Here is a 22,535-nt window from a genome sequence, read left to right as displayed (position 1 = left end):
TAATCAATACTACCGTTTCCATCTTTTGCCACTGATTTTCTTAGCACTTACTTAAAATGAATAATATGCTGTATAAAGGACTTGTGGGAAGAGAACAAAAGATGAAGGGATGATACATTTGAGAGATGAACTGAGGGTTTAATGTCGAGTTTCAAAGCATAGCGGCTGTTCTGAACTCCCTCATCCACATCAGACATGTGGGACATAGGCTGAATTATGATGAAGTGCTGCGTATAAATCACCTCCCAGCATTCTGTCAAATTAAGTGTGTGCCAGGACTCATTTACAATTCAATTTAAAAAGTAAACTGAAAATGCAATTTGCAGAAGGAAAGAACAGAACCAGAGAGGACTTTGGTGAGAATCTACAACCTGAGCAGATGTGCAGACTTATTTTATCTATGTATTTTTTTAGACCAAAAGTAACCAATCACCAATATTATGTGCTGATAGTGTTAATATTTCACGTTTTGTTTTTTTTTCAGCATGGCAATGTTTTAAGAAACAGTATGTTTGGCATCATTGTACACGAGACCCTAGACCTAAACCTGCGCTTTTATAATAACAAAGGTATTCATGCTAAATTTTGTAGAATCAAATCTAAATGTGACATTAAAATTAAAGTTTAGAATTTCAATGAAACAACAGACACAGTGCTTATCACCAAACAATACATATCGTCTAGCTGGCCAATTTCTATTTTGTAACATAAGATTAACACCAGTCTATACTATATACCAAAACCATGTGTGAACTTTTGAGTTCATGGTATAGTACCAACAATATTCTTACTCTCCTTACCTTCATATAGGTCATCTCCCTCTGACATGAGCTCATCGTCAGAGCAAATGTTCAGTACATTCACCAGCATCTCCGTCACTGTGGGAGAGAAGCCACTTTAAAAACGTAAAGTGGTGCCAAACCCATGTTTGAGAAAGGGTTTGTATGACATTGCTTGACTTCTGTATGGCTTTTTATAACTGGAGTAGAACTGTCCTCTCCAAATAGTAACTTTGTTAAGTTTATCAGGCAGCTATAGAACCAAACACTTTTAAAAAAACAGTGAGCTTGTAGCTAGAAATTTCTCCCAAATAAGGTCAAAACAATACAGTAATGAATAACAAATGCTCTGCTTAATAATGTGACTTTCCAGCTTTTCGGTTACAAAGACTGCAATCTAGAAAAGGACTCTTTCAGTTTCAGATGTGGTGGATTCTAAAAAGCACATTGGTACACTTTTCTGATTTAGTAAATGGGAAAACACTAAACATGATCTATGATTTAAACTAAAATTACCACCTCACGGTTGCAAGGCCTCCGCCAGCCAGTCAGGTTGCAGTTTACATCCATGTCTGTCCAGACTCATATAATATATGTAGTGAAGACTTTGAAGGAATTTAATAAAAGGTATTAAGTGTATTTTTCAATTTGTGATATAGGGATGTGTAAATAAAACGGATTTGACTTGACTTTGTATAGCTTTGTTGTTCTTGTCAAATTCCTTGTATGTGTTCACACGCTTGGCCAACAAAACTGATTCTGATAGAGTTGTAGTCATGACAGTAGACAAGGCTTCAAATATGGATGTTGCAAAGAAACTACAAATTCTAAAACGCATCCACATTCTTGCAGCAAAGAAGATCTATATAATCACAACAGTTTCAAGGTGGGTGCCCAAGATTAGTGTCACCGATTCGGTTCTGACCTAATGCGAAATACTGTCTCAATCTCACCTTATTTTCATGAGTTATGGCACTGAATAATGGTCAGAAAAGTGTTTTTGTAGAACATGATATAAAATGTCATCACTTCCTCATTTTATCCCGTTTGACATGTGTGAAAATTTGTCATAATTAGCATATGAATTCTTGAGTTATGGCCAAAAACGTGTTTTTTGAGGTCACAGAGACTTTGATGTTTGACCTTTGACTGCTAAATTCTAATATGTTCCCTCAAGGCTTTCCTGAGATATCGCGTTCACGAGAAAGGGATGGACAGACAACCTGAAAACATAATACCCCTGGCCATGGCTGTCGCCAACATGGAAGCATTAAAAAAACTCAACACCTGAGGGATTTGTAAGTTTGGAGCAATCTTGTACCAATAATAATGTACTTTGTAATGTGTTCATCTGCATTAGTCTTAAATTCTACTAGCTCTGCTCCGAATGAGTTATAGCTGCAGATGAACCTTGTTGAAAAGCGTAAAACCACAAACTAGCCCATTTTAAAATTCACTCCTATTCCCTGACCCTATAGAGGAAAAGAAGGGAGAAAAAAAACAAAAAAAACCCGCATAGTTTCTGGGTCAGTCTACGTCTGGCTATTCCACAAAGTCAATGAATCAGTGATGGATCAATAAAGGGCTTTATTTCTGGCTTTCCATTCACTTTCCCCCCCATTTAAACACATACCTTTCTCTCCAACAAAAGGCAAAGACCATGTGAAGACATCCATAAAGTTGGGTAACCAGTAAGGGTGGGGGGAGCAGTTGAACTGTCGGATGTTCATCACATTGTTCTCATATTTCAATACAGCAGCTAGGATTGACAGAGGGAAAGAAATGAGAGGAGAGATTCAAGGACTGAAGCCTGGTAAAAACAAGAAAAATACAACAACAACGAGAGTATAAAAGAAAGATAGAAACCTTTGTTGTTGTAGACGTCTAAGTAATTTGGAGCTGAAAAGATTGTGATTAATGATGGGAAGCCCGTGGTCTGGCTTTTTCTGTACATCCGATACCTGTACAGCAACAAACAAAAAGACTTATCAAATGTATTCTATATTATAGTATAATGGAAATGAATGAAAGAAAACCCTACTTACCCTGCATCCTGTGCTTCATGGGCTCTTATTACTGACAGCAAGTTGTTGTTTACCAAAAAGTCACAGACTGCTGAGTAACTGCAAAGCGAAAAGAAAACCAGATAAGGAGAGAGATCTGTTAAAACACTGAGTGGAGGTCAGAGCTTATTATAAACTTCAACCATTAAAGGAACAGTATGAAGCCACCTCTGACCAATTCACTGACTGTTGTTTGTCTATGGAAATAGTTTCATATTTATTTTCAGCATGCCATGCCCTCTGGCCTGTTGAGCTAGGGGTTTAAAGATGCTGAGCATCCAGAGCCAGGACTCTGGTATTCATGAGCTCTGCTGGCCTCTCCAGAAGCCGAGGACTACAGCCAGAGCAGAGGGAAGAAGGCAAGAGAGCAACGAACTCAGCTGGGTGAGGGTACTTTGAGGGTTTTTAACTGCCTTTCTTTCACCACCAAACTAATCCACTGGCAATGCTCAAGAAAAATGAGTGGGCGATCAACATTTCGTTAGATCAATATCAGACAAAGATGAATGGTTTCTGACATTTACCACTTCAGTGGATTTCAGACCAGGGCAGGATTTGGTTGAACCAGCTCTTTTTGAATCCATTAGTTTCCTTGCTAGGTTCTAACTAATGACTAGTTCCAGCCAGTAATGTTCTAAATCAGGATGCATTATTAAAACTTAAGGAATGTCATAATGTGTAAATAAGCTCTGAGAAAACATCTGTAGCACTGTCTAATCAAATGTGACTATCCATCAACAGGAAGTCACTGTAACATCACAAGCTGTAATATAACTTCAACGAAGCCAAAGGAAATATTAAACTCAACGGCCAATACTTCCTAAGTGTTAGTATGACATTGTTTTATTCATATATGCATACACAGAAATGTGTACTTCAGAATTGGTGGTATACTAATTCTACTGCTATCTTGTGTTTTATTCTTGTGAAACCATTTACCTTACTATTAGACAGCATTTTTATCAAGTGTTAATCATAACCCATTACCTCTTTTACTCTCTGTCCTGAACAGCTAGCTTAAACATTAGCAAGCTTAGCAAGCTAATGTTACCTTTGTTAGTTCAGTCAGCTATGCAACAGTTACACTTTGTGTTGTGTAACAAGAGTCTACAGCACACTAGCAGCTCTGTTAGGCTGTACTTAGGAACTGTCGTACTTTGAGCTAAATGCTAACGAGCTAACATCCTTACAAGGATAATACAAACATACTGTTGTTTACCATGTCCACCATTTTAGTTTAGCGTATTAGCGTGCTAACAGTTACTGATTAGCACTAAACACGAAGTACAGCTGAGGCTGGTAGGAATGTCATTAGTTTTGCAGGTTTTGGTCATCAGTAGGATTCATCTTCTGGGAAAAATGAAAGTGTGTACAAAATTTCATGGCAAGATATTCAATAAATGTTGAGATTTTTCAGTCTGGAACACAGTGGTGGACTGAGCGACTGAGCCTGAGCTAGTGTGGCTGAAAATGAATGAAATTAACTAATTTCTATTAAAAAAAACTTGTGTTGTGTTGCTACCCATTTTAATTTAGTAATGCATAAATCTCCAATTAGTAAACACTTCCACTATAGCTAGGCTATATTTGAACTTGCAAAAAGCTGAGGCAACCAGCTCCAGAAAAACTGGAGTCTTAAAGTCTTTCTCAGCCCGAGTCAAGCGGACTCACAATGTCTTTCGTATAAGGACTAGTGCTAGCCCAGTTCCTAGGTACTTGAACTCACATTTAACAAATGAAGCTGTCCTGATATTAACACCTGAATCACCCTCAGTTTGGCAAGACGAACAGTATGACTTGAGTGAAAATATGCCTCCTGAGTGCATATGAGTAAGCTGTTTGTATAGTTCGGCCTACAGAATTCCAAATAAGCAATTTTAATATGTTTTTTGTCTTGACCATTTCTTAACCCATTTTCATCTAACATATTCTGAACCAGCAGCTTGCATCTGTTAACTTATTTAGTAAAAATCATACTTAATGTGTTAACCTATTTTCAAGAAGCTGTTTTTATCGGTTAACCTGTTTTGGGAGGGTGTTTTCACTGTGTCTCGATGTTTCGTTAGACCTACACAAAAGTGAAGCTACTGCCACTGGCCTTTGTGATGAAGCCTATTTACTAATATACCAACATTTATCATTATTTTTGTATTTGTCTGAGACTGGTCTTATAAAAAAAAATTAAAATAAAAAAAAATCAGTCCAGAACTGTATAAAATCAATTGTTTATATTATTATAAAGTTGCAAATTTTTATCTGTTCTGAGAGTTTGGCATCAGTGCCCATGCAGAGTGAAGAGAAGCTGCAGCAGGAGTGATGAATGCAACAATTTAAAAAAATACCTGAAAAAGTAAGAGCAGCCTCTGACAGAGTTATGGTTGAAGTGTTCAGATGTCTTTTCACTGCCGTAGTCCTCACCAGGGTCAGCCCAAATTAGGTCACACATTGGCCCAAATGCTGGAGGCTCTTTAAACCTGTCTAACTGTTGAGCACAAAATACAGACACATTGTATAGTTCAGACTGACTTCTTCCAAGAAAAAAAAAACCAATGTGATAAAAAGGTAAAATTTTAAACCAATATAATGTCATCTATAGTACATTTGATTTCACTATAAAAAAAGCATTTCAAATAAATAAAAATCAAGCAATTAGGAATTTAAAGATCTTCAATTCTGAGATAGCACAAGATCAGAATTATATTTCAGTATTCTAGCACAACTTCATGTGTCACTGGTTAATCACTAACTTTTCTTATGTCGTCTAGACAGTTGATTTCTGGTGAGAGTCCGCCATGTACACAAAGGAACTGTTGATTGAGCAGGGCAGCAAGGGGCAGGCAGTCAAAGGCCTCCATACAGGCATCATACACCCGTTCAGAGTATTTAATTTTACCTGCAGCAAACACATGGCGACAACACAAAAAATGGTTCATTTTTGTAGCTCATCACACATAAGAAAAATCTGGAATCCTTTTTAGAAAATATAGCCACAAATGCCAAAAATTCTGCAGTATGTGGTTATTCAGGCGATATCAACAAAGGTTTGTCAGAGGTACTGTAAACAAGAAGCTTGGCTCCTCTGTCAGCGGTAGGACTGATGATTGCTTCCAGGCAGTGTCTGCAGAATCACTTGCACAACACTGCAGGTCAGATTAGGCCAGGAGGAAGTCGACTCCTTATAGGGCAGAAGCAGCCAGGACGCAGCCAGGACAGTACAATGTGGATGGTTAAGACTGAACCAAACAAGTGCTGCATTCAGGTCATGGGGAAAAATCTGTAGATTCAAGCTTTTCTATCATTTAACCTCTGAAATTTTTTTTTAGTGATTGATTACTTTTTTAACATTCTTAATCCAGACACCAACACCAACCAAATACACTATATGCAATTACATGTCTGTACAGAATGATGTGAATAGTGAAAATTTAAATAAAACAAAATCATCATGCATCAAACAGATCATCTTTTTTCTTCCACTTAGGTTAAATGATGAAACACCATCCCCCTACAGTATACTCACTGGATAAGACATGTAATGCAGTTTTTCATAGTTAGAGAAAATTATATTCACTCTGAGGGGTTATATAACAAGACTGGTGCGACCATCTATTTTGGACTGCCAAATGACATCTTTTGTGTCGTTTTTTAAAGATAACATTCAGGGATAAAGCTTCCAAATTGTATGTATCTATCTATCTATCTATCTATCTATCTATCTATCTTCTTTTATTTTTTCTAGTTTTAGACATAAAAAAGTTTTAATCTGCCTTAAAACATGGACTCAATATAATTCCCTAACTAAATGCTGCAATGATTAGTCGATTAATCAATTAGTGGTTCAACAGAAAATGAATTGAACTATTGTGCTATATAACTACTATATGGAAACTACTTTGATAATTGAATAATTGTTGGTCATTTTTAAACTTAAAAAACTGTCACTTTGCTAAAGCTTCTTAATGTTAAAATTTGCTGCTTTTCCTTGTCTTTACATTACAGTCCATTGATTATTTTTGGGTCTTGAACAGTTGGGTCAGACAAAACTAGACATTTAATGACATTTCTTTTAGCGCTAGGAAATTGTGATGGGCATTTTAAACTGTTTTCTGAGGTTATATAGACCAAACAAATACTCAATTAATTGAGAAAATAAATAGGCAGATTCATCAATAATGAAAATTATAGATACATCCTCAATCATGGAATCTTGATGGCTTTAAACAAGTATGGATAAACCTTTGCTTCTGTTGACTGTTAAATTATTAATGCCACACTGTAGAGCAACAACTGGTCTAAATCAAAATGTCTGTGGTGATGTGACACCAACTGAAACTACACAATATCAAGAAGCAGAATGTCTGCACTATTTAAGGTTCATCGCATACAGTCAATAAGGTTGATAAACTCTTCTCTCCTCCCACTGACTGTGATTTTGCTGCTATATAAGGAAACAGGCGCTATACAGAGGCGAGTCGTCTGCAACTTAGACAACGGCCACCGATGGGGAAGCCCTTTCAACTCACAATAAAGAGCTTTGTGCATCAACCAGAATGCATTTATTAAATGAATATTTTTCTAACCCCTACTGCTTTATCTGCACATTTAGGTTACATACATGCTATTGACTGCTATCATCGTTAAAAAAAAAAAAAAAAAGACATATATATATATGTATAAATTTTTTTGTCTGTGTGTGTGAAGATGAGGTGGCATATGATTGGGAGTGTTGTAGGGATGTAGTGAGTGAATTCTACTTGCAGTTGGCAACGTTGTCTGCCAGTGTGTCTCTGTTTCTGAGTTTGCATACTAATGCATTCACACCTGCCGTACACACACACACACACACACACACACACACACACACACACACACACACACACACACACACACACACACACACACACACACACACACACACACACACACACACACACACACACACACACACACACACACACACACACACAAACACAACTGTCACACATTGAAATCAGTGTGTGTGTAACTGTCGGAAAAGCATCAATAGCAGGCCTGGCTGCTTTCCATGCTCCAGCAGTTCATGGTCTGCAACACGAAAAGGAAAAGGCTTTATCTCCTCGTTGGAGTAATGCTCATCAACTGCCACATCTTGTGATGTCCTGATCTCACACACACTTTTTGACTTATCCTATTTGTGGGAAACTAGTCACTTTATTAAGGGGAGTCAGTCATCTCATTGTTACTGCTCTTCCCCCAGTAGCTGCCAAAAGCTACAAACTGTATCTACGGCATGGAACACAATTTACAATACCAAAATTTCTCAAAATTATGTGTGTTTTTAATGTCTCATTTATGCCTGTGTATAATCAATGAAGCTAAAAAGTGACTGTCAGAGCAATCCTGCACTTATCCTGTGAGTACCATGCCTCACACTCATACCCTGACTTTATCTGAAATCTGAAACATGATTAATGCAGGCCACTCTGATGTGGCACAGAGAGCATAGGAGCACATTAGACTGGCCTCCATATGGCTGAGGGAAGCCCTGCGCTTACATTCCTGCTTGAAGGTGAAGTACTCTGTGAGGTGTCGGCACTCATGGTTCCCACGCAGGAGGAAGAGTGTGGTGGGGTGGTTGATCTTGAGCGACCAGAGGTAGAGAACACACTGGGAGGACGGACAATGAGAGAGAAAATGTGGGAGGAGGGGGAGGAGAAGGAAAAGTCAGAGATGTGTACTGATGATTATGCACACACTTGAAAATCCAAGTTCGAAGAGTGCTTGTATAATTCATTTTCAGCATTGACAAGTTATCTTGCTCTCTGCCTATTAATACCACATCTCAGCATCATGGGAATTACAGAGAATGTGAGCTTACCTGTCTCGGTTACCTCCTTGCTTATACTATTATCACACACTGGGGGTGCAAGTAATGATTATTTTCATTATTGATTAATCCACTAGTTATTTTCTTGATTAACTGATTAATTGCTTTAATCCTAACCCTCACATTGGAGATGCTACAACAAGAGAATTATTTGAGTTTTTGCTTGAAAAATTCCTCAAATAATTATCGGATTATCACATAAGACTAATCAATTATCAATGATCAAGAAATTTTTCCAAATTTATCACACACTAACCTCAAGTTTTTCTAAAATCAACTAATATAACTTAGTATATGGAAAAGCAGAATGTAGCCAATCAAAGTAAAACTCTGCAGGTGAAAAAAAAAAGGATACACGAGTTGTGATTAAGCACACACATTCCAGTGTGGACCCAGCCATCGGCAGCAGAATTACCTAAGAGCATTAGATTTATTTGAAGGTGTTACTGGACTCCAGCAGATTTACGCCCACCAGGAAACTCAGCTACCGGTGCAAGTTGGGGTTTTTTTGGGCTGCGCGATTGACATTATACCAGAAGACTGTCAGTGGCAGGTTTTAAATGACAACGGTTATATTAACTTTAAAAAAAAAAAAAACAACCCTTCCACACTCTTGTCTATGTTTCATTTGTCTACGTTTCAGTAAGACAGTGGCACCTTGATCAGGAGAAGTTAACCTAAATGCCAGTTATGCTTCATATTGCAGTAACACTTTATAGTAGGTTTTAATAAATAGTAATGAAAATGGAATATAGAAAATCACTCACTGTACACAGCTTAGGTAACAGCTTAAGATTTTTTCCTTCACAAAATCATCTCATATGAGAAGCATTAGGATGTTTTCTGGCCATATTAAAGGCGCTAATTTAAAAAATAAAAAATAAAAAATATAAAAAAAGCTATGAGAAGCAGACCAACATTTACAATCCAAATTAACGTGCTTTCTCTTCGTTGCTCAAACAACTGCTCAATAGCTGTCACTTGCAACTCGCAGCCCACTCTTTTCACAGGCACCAACCACAGCTAGCTATTAAGTGGCTGGAACAAGATGCCAAGGTTACCACAGCCAGCAGGTGCGTATTTACATAACTGACAATGTAAAAACAAAAACAAAACAAAAAAAAGTAGTGGGTGAGCAAGAACTACCTAGTCTTGTTCACTTTAATTGTTGAGAGGAAGAGTGAACTGTGAAGTGTAGGTAAATGTGTAGAGGGGGCTGTTGGTGTGACTGGATCTCTCATGTGTGGAGGCGGAGAAAGGGACATGGCTTGGAGTGGCTGGAAGCTGACATGGGTTTTAATGAGAGCCCTCTGCTCTCTCTAAGACAGCCACTCTGTATTCGAGTCTGAAGTGGGGGAGGCAGACAAAGGAAATTACTCAAAGCTTTCTGTGACAGACATGAACACTGACTAACTTCGCCTCGAGCCCAGCCGCATGTCTACATATGTAGACAAATGCACACACACTTCAGTCTGTGCCTGGCGTGTATGGGGCAACTAGGGGGGTTAGTACATAGACACACTCTCTTGGATCAAGAGACAATTCTAAGCAGATAAAGAAGAGCTCAGAGAATGAAAGGGATTGCTCACATGCTCTGAATTTAGACTTTGGCAAATTGCTGGCCTGCAAAGGTAATACGCTACTTCAAAAGGCTACAGTGACTCTTTATGTTACCTAGGTAACCACATCCTGATATCCATTTTCCTATATCTGTCTTATGTGTCACTGAAGTGAGCTCTGTGGGCCTCTATATAAAAATAAAAATAAAAAATATAAAAAAGCTATGAGAAGCAGACCAACATTTACAATCCAAATTAACGTGCTTTCTCTTCGTTGCTCAAACAACTGCTCAATAGCTGTCACTTGCAACTCGCAGCCCACTCTTTTCACAGGCACCAACCACAGCTAGCTATTAAGTGGCTGGAACAAGATGCCAAGGTTACCACAGCCAGCAGGTGCGTATTTACATAACTGACAATGTAAAAACAAAAACAAAACAAAAAAAAGTAGTGGGTGAGCAAGAACTACCTAGTCTTGTTCACTTTAATTGTTGAGAGGAACAGTGAACTGTGAAGTGTAGGTAAATGTGTAGAGGGGGCTGTTGGTGTGACTGGATCTCTCATGTGTGGAGGCGGAGAAAGGGACATGGCTTGGAGTGGCTGGAAGCTGACATGGGTTTTAATGAGAGCCCTCTGCTCTCTCTAAGACAGCCACTCTGTATTCGAGTCTGAAGTGGGGGAGGCAGACAAAGGAAATTACTCAAAGCTTTCTGTGACAGACATGAACACTGACTAACTTCGCCTCGAGCCCAGCCGCATGTCTACATATGTAGACAAATGCACACACACTTCAGTCTGTGCCTGGCGTGTATGGGGCAACTAGGGGGGTTAGTCCATAGACACACTCTCTTGGATCAAGAGACAATTCAAAGCAGATAAAGCAGATAAAGAAGAGCTCAGAGAATGAAAGGGATTGCTCACATGCTCTGAATTTAGACTTTGGCAAATTGCTGGCCTGCAAAGGTAATACGCTACTTCAAAAGGCTACAGTGACTCTTTATGTTACCTAGGTAACCACATCCTGATATCCATTTTCCTATATCTGTCTTATGTGTCACTGAAGTGAGCTCTGTGGGCCTCTATATAAAAAAAAAAAAAAGAACAGAATTTTCAGCCCTGCTAGTGAGAGAGACTTTGCATCAGCAAAACAGACAAAGCTGCTTCCTCAATGGCAAATACATTTCATACCAACAGCTCCATACTGCAGCTATTCTACTATAATCATTACCTATACCAGAGCATGAGCACCAATCTAGGGCTGCAAGTAATGACTGTTTTCATTGTTGATTAATCAGCCAATTATTTTCTCCATTGACTGATTAATAATTTAGTCTACAAAATGTCAGAAAATACTGAAAAATTCCCAGTATCATTTTCCAGAACTCAGGGTGGCATTTTCAAATTCCACCATCAGTCCAAAACTTAAAGATACTGACCTTACCATCATAAATGACAAAAAAAGTAGCAAATCATCACATTTAAAAAGCTGGAGAACGTTTCTCATTTTTGCTTAAAAAATTATTTAAATGATCGAATAACCATTTAACAAAGTAATTGTTTCAGCTTTCAACCAATCAAAACAACTTGGCCAACAACGCTTATAATACATGTTAAGTCAAGCTGCAAAAAGTCAGCCAATGCCAGGTACTCCTAAAAAAAATAAATAAATAACATAAACAACCAGATTGTCTCTTCACGGGCTAAATGACCCATTCCTCGGGGCTGCCTTGTTTTTAATGATACCTGAATGATTGCTTGACTGCTTATTATGTAAACATACACTATTTGTTCCTTTACTTTTAATTAGCTGCGCCGTGTTAGTTCTGACACAGTGTTGACAGCAGGATGTACACTCTAGGCACTCCTCTGTGATCACACCCAAGCGATCACTAGAGTGATACTGAGAAGCGCTTTGGCTTAGATAAACAGAAGTGTTTTTCAAGTGGTAAAAGAGGTCATCCACCTCTTTTGGGTTAGCAGCATTTTAAAGTTTCACCTTTCTATAGAAAATACGTGGGAAAATAAGCACTGTGCCGGTTTTCTAGGTCTTCAGTGGACACAAACCCTAAATCTGTATCAACCTTTCATTCCTTATGCGGTTTCAGTCTCTTCCTTTCATCTGTGACATTTCACCCACCTCAATGTACTAACCAGTGTCCATTAAAAGCCCCCACAGGGTGTTCAAAATGTTACCATACAGCCTTTTTGACTCGTACATACAACCAGCTTCACACCATCCTTATGAAATACCATTTATTTTCTGCTTTTCCTTTCAAAATAGTCTGGAAGACATTTCAACTCCTGGGGAATATGTCTTCAGGATGTTAAAAACAAATAATTAACTGAACAACAACAGATGAACCACAATTATCTTTGCCTTTGTGTTACCCCACAAAGGCAAACAAAACTTGACATGTTGTGAATAACTTCTACCAATGTTTTGGTGGGTCTATAAACTATGACATTGTCGGACTCACAATGAACAGAAAAAAGAATCAAAATCAATACAGCACAATCAGTGATATCAGCTTTTTTTTATTTCATGTGTTCTTCTTTCCACAATGCAACCCAAGTGCCAATCGTGTGGTCAGATATTCAGGGTGCTAGTAGTGGCTAATGTAGCGAGGAGCCGCTAGCCTCAATCAGAGATGAGGACCAGGCTACAGAGGTTTGGTGAGTTCACTTCTTTATAACTCCACACCTCCAGATGTTTTTCCTTTTCAAACTTGTAGTCCTCAGCCCCAACTGATGCTGGCTCACGTTATCAATCACTTGAGGCAATTTATCAGCTCCCTCCAGAGCCAAAAAAGGATTTATACAGGCTTTATCTGCCTTAAAATACCATTTCTGTACATCTGTGCTGCACTGTAGTACAATGCATCAGGCTCCACAGATCACATCCTATACAGAAAAATTTTTGTGTTTAATGTGTTGAAGAATACTGATGTTGAGTCAACAAATGATACAGCAAATGATACTATACCCTATTGCTGGTCAACCTTTGTGCCAGCATGCTGACAACTTGCACAACATTTTAATTTTCATATTTTTTCATTTTCACTAGCTGATTCCAATAATCTCTCTCTCGCTTTAGCTAATTTCAGTTGTCACTGAAATAGAATTTCAGACAGAAAAATATATTTGGTCAAGGAGCAGTGAAGTAAGATCTTCAAAGTAGCACAGCAGCAGGACTTAAATTTTAGTAGCTATTCTGACCATCAGTCACCATGTTAACCTGTTATCCAGTGGGCCACACCACCATCCAGTTTGGCTACATTACATCATATCCTTCCAACTTAAGTTGCAACCAATGGTCTTAATTCACATGCACTACACTAGGACACGGCAGTGTGTCATAAGCAAACTACACACAAGTACAAATTTGAACATTGGGCTAAGATAAAAATAAAGAAGGCTTATTAACCCATCACACACTAATACTGATGGATTGTAATAATACACTGAAACATGTCATATTGCTAAAATTTGCAATACTGATAGTGTCATGTGATATCTTACCATTTTATCTAAATTTCACAATAGGAGTTTGCCTAACATTTTTATTTTTCATTTCTGTTAACATTTAATTTTATAAAATATCATTAGAAATAAAAAAATAAAATGTAAGGCAAAAGCCACAATAGAAATATTTTGTAATGCTAACAAACTTGAATGAAACAGTGAGTACTACGTATTGTTACACACCCACAATAAAGTTTGGGTAACAACGAACAGTCTGTATATGCTTTTCTGTCACTTTTAAGACAACAGAATTCCACCATCTATTACCCTGAAGAAGGAAACACTAAAAAAGGGGAAACAACATCATCTCCTTTTTGAAATGATCTGTGAACCAAACCTAAACACATAATTTGTATTTGTTAATGTGCAACTTATTAAAGTGACTTTAGTGACAACAGAATGCAAATTGTTAAAAAATAAATGTTAGGAAAAAAAAAAGAAAAGAAAAAAAAAAAAAAAAATTAATAAAATATGAGGAGACAACAACTTACCTCAATACTGAAGTATCCTCGATCTACGTAGTCACCGAGGAAGAGATACCGTGTGTTACTGGGTGATCCCCCAACTTCAAACAACTTCATAAGGTCAAAGAATTGTCCATGGACATCACCACACACTGCCAAAAGACAAACTCGATCCTTTTAATTGCTAGTGTAACAATAACAAATACAGGGCATTTCGCTGTTTTTTTTTTTTTTTTTTAATTTTCTCTGTCTGGATATACAATATGTTGCTCTTTATTTAGCCATAATTTCAAAGGAACAAGAAGAAGCCTCTACATTTAGTAAACTTGCAGATTGTATATCCATTATATCCATCTCATACAAGTTGAAATTTAGACAACACAGTTTTGTTTTAAACATTATTCTAAAAATTAAAAAAAAATTAAAATGGGACAGAATAATGTTTGTTATTTCAATAAATATTGTGATATGGAGCCAAAACGCAAATGTCAGACTGTTTTCATTAAAGTTTTGTCAGACTGGACGACAGTTTTCTAACAAATATCTAAAGATTCAATATCCTTGATATTGAGTACACAATTTTTAAAGTGTGTTTACTGATATTGATTATGATTGACATTAGCAATAATAGGAATGATACTAAAAATCCTAACAGAGGAGGCAGGAGTAACAGTAACCAGTTTTTATCTTAATAATCATGGCAGAGGAAGGAGTAGTTTTGATTCGATTCAATCGACGCAACTGAATTTCATACTGATTATTGCTGAAGCCAGAACAAATTACAAATGAATTCAATGTGTCAATAAACAGTTGCGATACACAGATGTAAGGCCTGAATGGTTACACCTACACTAAGAACTGCCAAACGCTATATTCTAAAATCTTCTATAATCTGAACCTACTTGCAATGACACTAAAGCAACACGAGCATGCCAAATATTTTCAAATGCCAACACTGGTGTCAGATATGTGCAGACAGGAGCATTTGAGACAAGGATTTATGCTTGTGTGGAATGTGATCACAATATTGCATATATTATTAGACAACATCTGAATATAAATACTTTTCAGTGTTAGGAAAATTCATTCAAAACACTTAGCATCCTCATATTATCTCTGTTAACTAGCAACTGTTTTCTGTAAAGCTTGTACCGACTGCTGTAACCAACCACATAAACATGAAAAAATATCATCATACTGGCTCTGCCCTTGTTTTAAGCCCACAAAAAAGAAGAAATAAAGGCTGTGTTTCAAATGCCATTTCTCCCATTGATGACAGCACTACAGAGGGAGGTGACATTCTCTCTAAACAGAACACACTGAGCATTTTTATGTCCAGTTCTCAATGTCCAAAATAAAATGATAATGTTCACATTTCAGTTTGTCTAAATGGCTTTTTTAAGTTTCCTTGGCTCTGGTACAGAAGTGGCCATATGCCAGCTGTCGGTGTACAAAGCAGTGTTGCAATGGAATAATGCCTAGGTTGGTGCTATGTTTACCCTGTGTTCACAACACTTTCTATGCTGTCTCGGAATGACTACTTTACTCTGCTTCCAAAAGGTAGTCTTTTTCTAACTACTTATCAGGGTAGCAACGGAGAAACTCTACTGGACCATCCTGCATGAAAGATCTCGCACAGTATGTGTATATACTTTAAGACATTAATGTTTCCTAGGTGGTCAAAGGTGAGGGTCAGCAACAAAACAGTGCCGTTAGTACTTACATGGATTTAGTGTCTTGCATAAAGACGCAGGACAGGTGGATGGCCAGTGTTATGTTCGTTCTCTTTGTTATGTTACCATACAAACCCACATCTAAAATTAATGAAATATCCAGATCTGCCTAATAGGTGACAGGGTCCCTTATCGACTCTTAGTAGGCATCTGCCAGCCTACCTGTTATAGGCGCCTCCACTTCCAACATACACTTCTCTTGGCGGAGGATGTTGGCCCCATCATTGATGATCTTAAGAGCCACATCCTCTTCAACCCTGCCTTCCTTGACAAGGTGGTTGCGGAGCAGCTCTGCGTTGGGCTTGCCATCTTCAAATAGCTCTTTTGTAGTCAGCTTATGTTGTGGAGGGTATGGCACAGCTGGAAAAAGGCAACATCGTCTGTTATGATAAACAGATGAGAGTAGAGGTTTTCAAACTGTGAGCCCCCCAGGAAGGCGAGGGAGGGTTGTAAGCGTAGGGAGAGACATGAGGCGTGAGACACAGTTTGCATCAAATTCATACTTCTTCTTGGAGTCATAACTCAGTCAAAACTGAACACACAGACACGATACCCATATTTATTACATATTTGATTCTGTGTGACTTAGACTTCTTGAGCATATCATTATCTCCTATGTCCATCATGGATAAACATCAATAAAAAAAGAAAAAAAAAGAAAAAAAGACACTTCAGAACTTCTCTAAAAATCCTCACATTTTTAAGTTTTCTCCAGTATCAAAGTAATCCAGAAATAGCTGTCTGTACAACCATTGGTACACTGCAAACAGGAACTGCTAATAGCTTATTCTGCATACTTTTAATGGTGCTAATTTGCCAAAATGTAAACAATATAGCCTAAAAAACAGGGCTCAAATTGGAGCTCACAGTAACTGACTCCCTGGCAACCTGTATACATCGCCCAAAGCTCCCAAAATATGGGGGCTGTTGCAAAAGAGCATGATTATCCCCCCCAAAATCAAAAAATTAAAAGAATAATAACAGGAGTTACAAAATTCATTAATATTAACATTTTCAGGGTGCGCTTTTAACAGTAATAAGGCTCAGAATGTCAACATGCGTCTGATATTCCTTTCAGTGTTCTGATTAAACACTGTCCATTCATAGTAGCATGTCAATCAGTAAATTTTTCAAATTGAAAGTGTCAACATATTCAGAAGACAAATAGTGCATCCCTGCTAGAAAAGATTTCAATTTCATACCAGTAAAATATAAGAGGATATGACCCCAGAAAAAAACATGGAGCAGAAGAAATGTGCGGCTCTGACTGCAAGTTCCAATCCTGACAGGTGACATTTGGATTGACTGAGCCAGTATGAAGTTATTGGCACAGGAGGAGGAGCTCATAAACTTACCTGATAATGCCATGCGAAAAATGCACGAGACAGACAGTAAGAAGCCCTGCACCTTACTTGACCCACCCTCCGTCAGTAATCTGCTCCACACCACCTACACAATCCTTTTAACGTCATTACAAAAGGTCAGTGCTTTTCAAGGCTGAGACCTGAGAGCTTCATTATCAAAACACTGTCAAGTGTGCAACAAGTAAACCTGCAAAATTTATCACGGTCTAATTGAGGACCCTGCAGTAGAAAAGATGTGCATTTAAGACATTAGCTTATTGTGAATACAGCAACTACAAATGAAATGAAGATGGCTTTTCTTCACTCAGCACAGTGCCTTCTAATACAAACTCAAAATACATAATTAGGGAAACACTATTTCTCCTAGATGGGACATTAATGAATTGAATGATAGGAAATGTAAATGTATGAAAAGTTGCATAAATTCCACTATTAAAAGGACTAAAATGTAACTTTGCACCAACATGTCACTGTGCAGATCAGCCCTGTAACACTGCCAGCATCTTCATCAGTTCATAAAACTCCAGGAGCAGATAGCTGCTGACTAGCCCACTCACTTCCAGTGCCTGAGAGGTAAAAGGGATTACAGCTGGTTTGCCTAATAACAGACCAGGCACACACCAATTACATTATGGCATAAATTAAATATTGTGTAAAGCTAGTCAGGTGGGTTTTTAGATACCGTTTGTTGACATATTACACAGAAAAGGGCAACAACAAGTGTAAAAAAATGACTTCCTTTGTACAGCTAAAAAACACAGAAAACCTTGCCAAAGTACACACTTGCACTGAGAAAAAAAAAAAATAAATAAAAAAACCAGAATGCTGCTGCATATATGTGGTGCGCGCTTAAGAAGGTTTGCTACTGGGGCACCCAGAGAGAGAGACATTCTGAGAATGTTATCACACCCACACAGAGAAAATCAAGGAGCACTATGAAAAACGCGTTAGTGATTTTTTAGTGTGGGTGCATTTGCTAATCAGTGATGCGGTGCCTGAGGTAACCTAATGCATTTTTCTCACTCAGGATTGTATATAGCTCTGGAATTGAACATATTTGAGTTTAGAATTAGGTCTTTTTTATTTTATTTTACTTATAATATAATATAATATAATATAATATAATATAATATAATATAATATAATATAATATAATATATAGCTTTTTAAAGAAATATCTGACACGCATTGGTTTTTAATGCTGGTGCAATAAAGCAAGGGCTGTGAAAATTAAACTACAGGTGGTGTTTTAACCAGTGTAGTAGATGAGGGTAACTGATGTTAGTTCAGCCACAGACTATAGTCTGGCCTGCAGTGGAAAAGCCAGAGCGCAGTTCTAACTTGACTAGCCAGTGCTGAGAACAAGCGGTCATGTGTTGAACAGTGTGGTATAAATAAACAGTATGTGCTCCCAGGCCGACGAGGCACGGCCGCCAAGAGAGCTGTAAGGTGAGGTACGAGCCTTAAGAACAGATTAGGTAAAGCCTCTATTAGCATGGGCTTCAAGATTCAGTGGCTGTGTATTTAAAAGCCTTGTCACATTGAAGGAAGACTCCAGTATGAACAAAGCAGACTCCATAAAAACATGATGACACAGAGTAGGATACACCGTGGGTATGAGATAACCAGACTGTAAAACATTTCAAGAAAAAGCCACACTGGCTGGCAGTAATTACCCATGATGGGCATGAATAGCTGTTTTCTATGCCAAAGAACTGATCACTCCATCCACCTCAACAGGAATGATCACCCTGCCCCCAATAATAACAACAATAATGATAATAATGACAATAATAATAAATTCTGAGTCAGTTTCCCTGTAAAATCAAGGCTGGCCCAGTCTGTTCAAACACAGATACAAATGCATCTCTGTCTGCCAATAAATGGCATCACTCAATCCAAACAGACAACAGTGTGTGGTGAAAGAAAACAAAAGTGCAGACAAAGTGAAGTGAGCCACTCATTTTTCTAACGCATAATCCGGGGAAAATGTTTTGTTAGAAAGATAAGCTTCCGCAAAACCTGAGACTGGCTTCTTATTAGAGACTGTCTGGTCTAATTAGCATTAATGTTTGATGAACTCTTCAAAACCACAGACACACAGTGCTGCACTGTATCAACACCCACACTGCCTGGCATGACAACAAACGACGTAAGAAACAAAGACACTACCTATCTACCATCCTGCCCACCAAGGATAATGTTCTGGACAGTGATATGAGCCAGCGTCTACAATATGTTGACTTTTGTTTCAAAATCAACACAATAGAGCAGGATTGAATTACAAAGATGCGGCCGGGTACAGATGAATGGAAGAGGCTGTGGCTGTATGAATCATGAAGTCCACTTCAGATTGCTCTAATTATCAGTGAATGCATTACCATCGCGAGCTAAATAGCCAGGCCTCAGGTTTATTCGTCACTTCTGTCAGTAAATCGTGTGGTGTGGTAGTACTAGCATACACTGCCCTCTGGCCACTCTTTGATTTCATTTCAAACACAGAGAGTCAGTTTTAAAACACAACAATCCAGTTACGTTTATACCAAAGCTGACATGAATCTTTGGCACAATGGTGGCAAGCAATGACGGTTTTAAAAACCGAATGAAACCGTCAAGTCTTGTCTTCAGTAAGTACAGGTGGCATCATATACCTGTTAGTCTGCAGTATAATCACATCAAATCAAATGACCAAATGAATGAGTTATCAGGTCACCTGCAATACTCAGCATTGAAAGAGCTTAACTGTTGACTTACACAACCAGAGCAGCATTAGACTTAGGTAGTCTACCAGTTAAGCCCTCTTACAGTCACCAGTTACACTGGTTACATCACTGCTGCTAACTGGCCGCATACACCATGTTTGATCCAGTAAGGAATTTTGAAGAGCCTACTTTATTTCAACCAAAACTATATTTATATTTCACACTATCATGTATCAATTTTACAAATATGTACTGGTTTTGGATGCCAACCAACGGCAAAGTTGCCTTTATCCCAGTCTACATGCCTTCCGTCTTCTTCGCTTTCACGTTCTTATTCTCTCTCCACCATGTGGCTGGCCATGTTGGGAACATCACTGGGTAGATTCTTTCCACAATTAACTCACTCTCTCCCTACTGGCTCACACTTCAGCATTCCAGTCCCCTGGCATGACACTCTCCCAGTGGCCTTGCAGACAGACAGGGATGTGGGCTGCGTTGGCATTAAGTAGTAGTGGCGGTGGCAGGGGTGGGGTCGGGTTCTCTCTCTCGGGAGCTACCTCAGACTTGACTCTGCCTGTCCTGTCTTGGGCAGACACAACGTATGCTGTCCTATATGTCCACCAAGCCTCGACCTCAGTGTGAAGGAATCCATCTTGTCAAGTTCTGCTGGTAACCCGAGCAGAACTTGGGTATTCCTCTGAGTCAACAACTGCCTCATGAATTAAGATTTCATCCATCCTAAATGTCAAGGAGCATCGATATAGGATGACTTCTCGCCTTGGATTTCTGCTGTGTGCTGGTGTATAACATATACCAGTGGACAACCATGGAGACGATACCTTTATGAAGTTCTATCCTTAGCACTCACAAAAAATAGACACCCTGATTCAACCTCATCCACAGGTAACTGAGCATGAGGCAGTAAAAAGGAATGGCTCTGAATGGATCTGACTATTTTAGAAAACACAGAAAAACGATAGTTGCGATCCATACAGCTGTAGTTGTATATGCTTACTGGCCTGATGTACTTTGCCACACGCCTCCCGGAGAGGAAAGGGTTTAGAGAAAGTCATTCTAAACGCTACAGGTGGCTCTGAATTTAGCAATGTGTCAGAGAATGTAGGATGCGAGTACTGAACTGATATAACACTGAAGAAACACTCACCTTTTATCAGCCGCTCTGTTGTGGACTGTTTCTCCTGTTTGTCTTTGTCCTTTCCTGACATCTTTGATCCGACTGAAGGGTTAATTTCGGGGGATCAAATCTTGTGCGGCTCTCTTGCCAGCTAGCCTGAGGACAAGCTAGCACCTCAGGCTGGCCGTCAGCTCCGTCTTGACCCTCGGTTGGGGTCGGAGGCACCAGTTTTAGTTTCGCTCTTCGCAACAAACAGCGAGGATTAGCTAGCAAAGGAGGTCCAGCTCTCGTTGTGGTTTGACTAGCTAATAACCTGGCAAGTTTGCAGCGACACTAATTCTAGCGAACAATTAGAGCACAAAGTAGTAATTTTGACACATTTGTAGAAATATGATAAAAAAAATTAAAAATAAAAATAAACAGAGTCGACCGTTTGCTGTGTAACAGTTGCCAAGTACAGCAAATAATACCTGGATATTACCTAGAGGGAGGCTGCCGTTAGTAGCTAATCCGATTTAGTTGCTCTTTTTCAGCTAGTTAGCCAGCTAACATTTTAACGTATTGGCAAATCGGCGGACAGGCAAAGACAGCAACGGCGGACTTGCGTTTCATCTTCTATGTACAGGCCGGGTACTGTGGAGCAAATGACAGCAGCACGTAAAGCGCGTTCGTTAAGTGAGCATGGACACCGAGAGTCCTCCCCGAGATGCAGACAGCGTCTTGACACCGTCGCCTCCTCCTCAGATTAAACTCTAATCTGACAGTGAGTGAGGAGCCGCGGTGGATTTCCTACAACATGGTGGAGGCGATGTGACGTGACTATGGAAACGTAACACGTGGGCCAGGGGTGTGGTCAAAAACACAAACCTGGACAGTGACCCGTGTGTCTCTGGCGCTGCTACCCGCGTATGAGTAAACATAAGGGACGGTAAATACCCCTAAATACTGCTGCACTGGAGAAAGGGATTCTGAGGCAACTGTTCAGTGAATATGTAAATGTATGTGGTATTTCATTTGATAATCATTTTTTTTGGTCATTTTTCCAACTGCACTTGAAGGTTTCATACATTTTCCTAATGTAACCCTACTCAGTTCATCCGAAAATTTTCATAAATGAGCGCACAGAATAATTACTGTGTTGAACTCGATTCGATTCGTGGTAGCTCAAACTGAAGAAACAATCTTTTGCAAGTGGGTCCACTGAAGCTTTTTTCTTTCTACTGGGTATAAAAGACAGCCGCTGCAGGGCACGCCCATTCTCAAACAATGCCCCGCTTGAGGAGCATGTGTCACAGAAGTGTTTGCCCTGCAAAGGATGATGATAACAGCTCGGGAAATTAGTTGAAAA

The 22,535-nt window shown here is 38.8% G+C and overlaps 1 protein-coding gene across 3 annotated transcripts in view; it reads right to left on the bottom strand.

The window, feature by feature from the left end:
* Nucleotides 1–21,866, bottom strand: part of ppp3cca (protein phosphatase 3, catalytic subunit, gamma isozyme, a) — a 30,189-nt gene extending 8,323 nt beyond the window's left edge. For 2 of the 3 annotated variants that reach the window (XM_040155451.1, XM_040155453.1), the window contains exons 1-10: nucleotides 21,218–21,866; nucleotides 16,149–16,346; nucleotides 14,281–14,405; nucleotides 8,377–8,488; nucleotides 5,590–5,735; nucleotides 5,185–5,324; nucleotides 2,825–2,902; nucleotides 2,646–2,740; nucleotides 2,413–2,538; nucleotides 801–878 (exon numbers count right to left, since the gene is read on the bottom strand). In XM_040155451.1, coding sequence (XP_040011385.1) covers nucleotides 801–878; nucleotides 2,413–2,538; nucleotides 2,646–2,740; nucleotides 2,825–2,902; nucleotides 5,185–5,324; nucleotides 5,590–5,735; nucleotides 8,377–8,488; nucleotides 14,281–14,405; nucleotides 16,149–16,346; nucleotides 21,218–21,278 — 1,159 coding nt within the window. In that variant the 5' untranslated portion in view covers nucleotides 21,279–21,866. Of the gene's footprint in view, nucleotides 1–800; nucleotides 879–2,412; nucleotides 2,539–2,645; nucleotides 2,741–2,824; nucleotides 2,903–5,184; nucleotides 5,325–5,589; nucleotides 5,736–8,376; nucleotides 8,489–14,280; nucleotides 14,406–16,148; nucleotides 16,367–21,217 lie in introns of all 3 variants that reach the window. The other variant, XM_040155454.1, reaches the window with a different exon arrangement.
* Nucleotides 21,867–22,535: the final 669 nt, after the last annotated feature.

Source organism: Xiphias gladius, chromosome 19 (assembly GCF_016859285.1).
Source record: "Xiphias gladius isolate SHS-SW01 ecotype Sanya breed wild chromosome 19, ASM1685928v1, whole genome shotgun sequence".
Taxonomy (NCBI): domain Eukaryota; kingdom Metazoa; phylum Chordata; class Actinopteri; order Istiophoriformes; family Xiphiidae; genus Xiphias; species Xiphias gladius.
The sequence above is the reverse complement of the archived record's forward strand: the minus strand, read 5'-3'. Positions and strand labels throughout refer to the sequence as shown.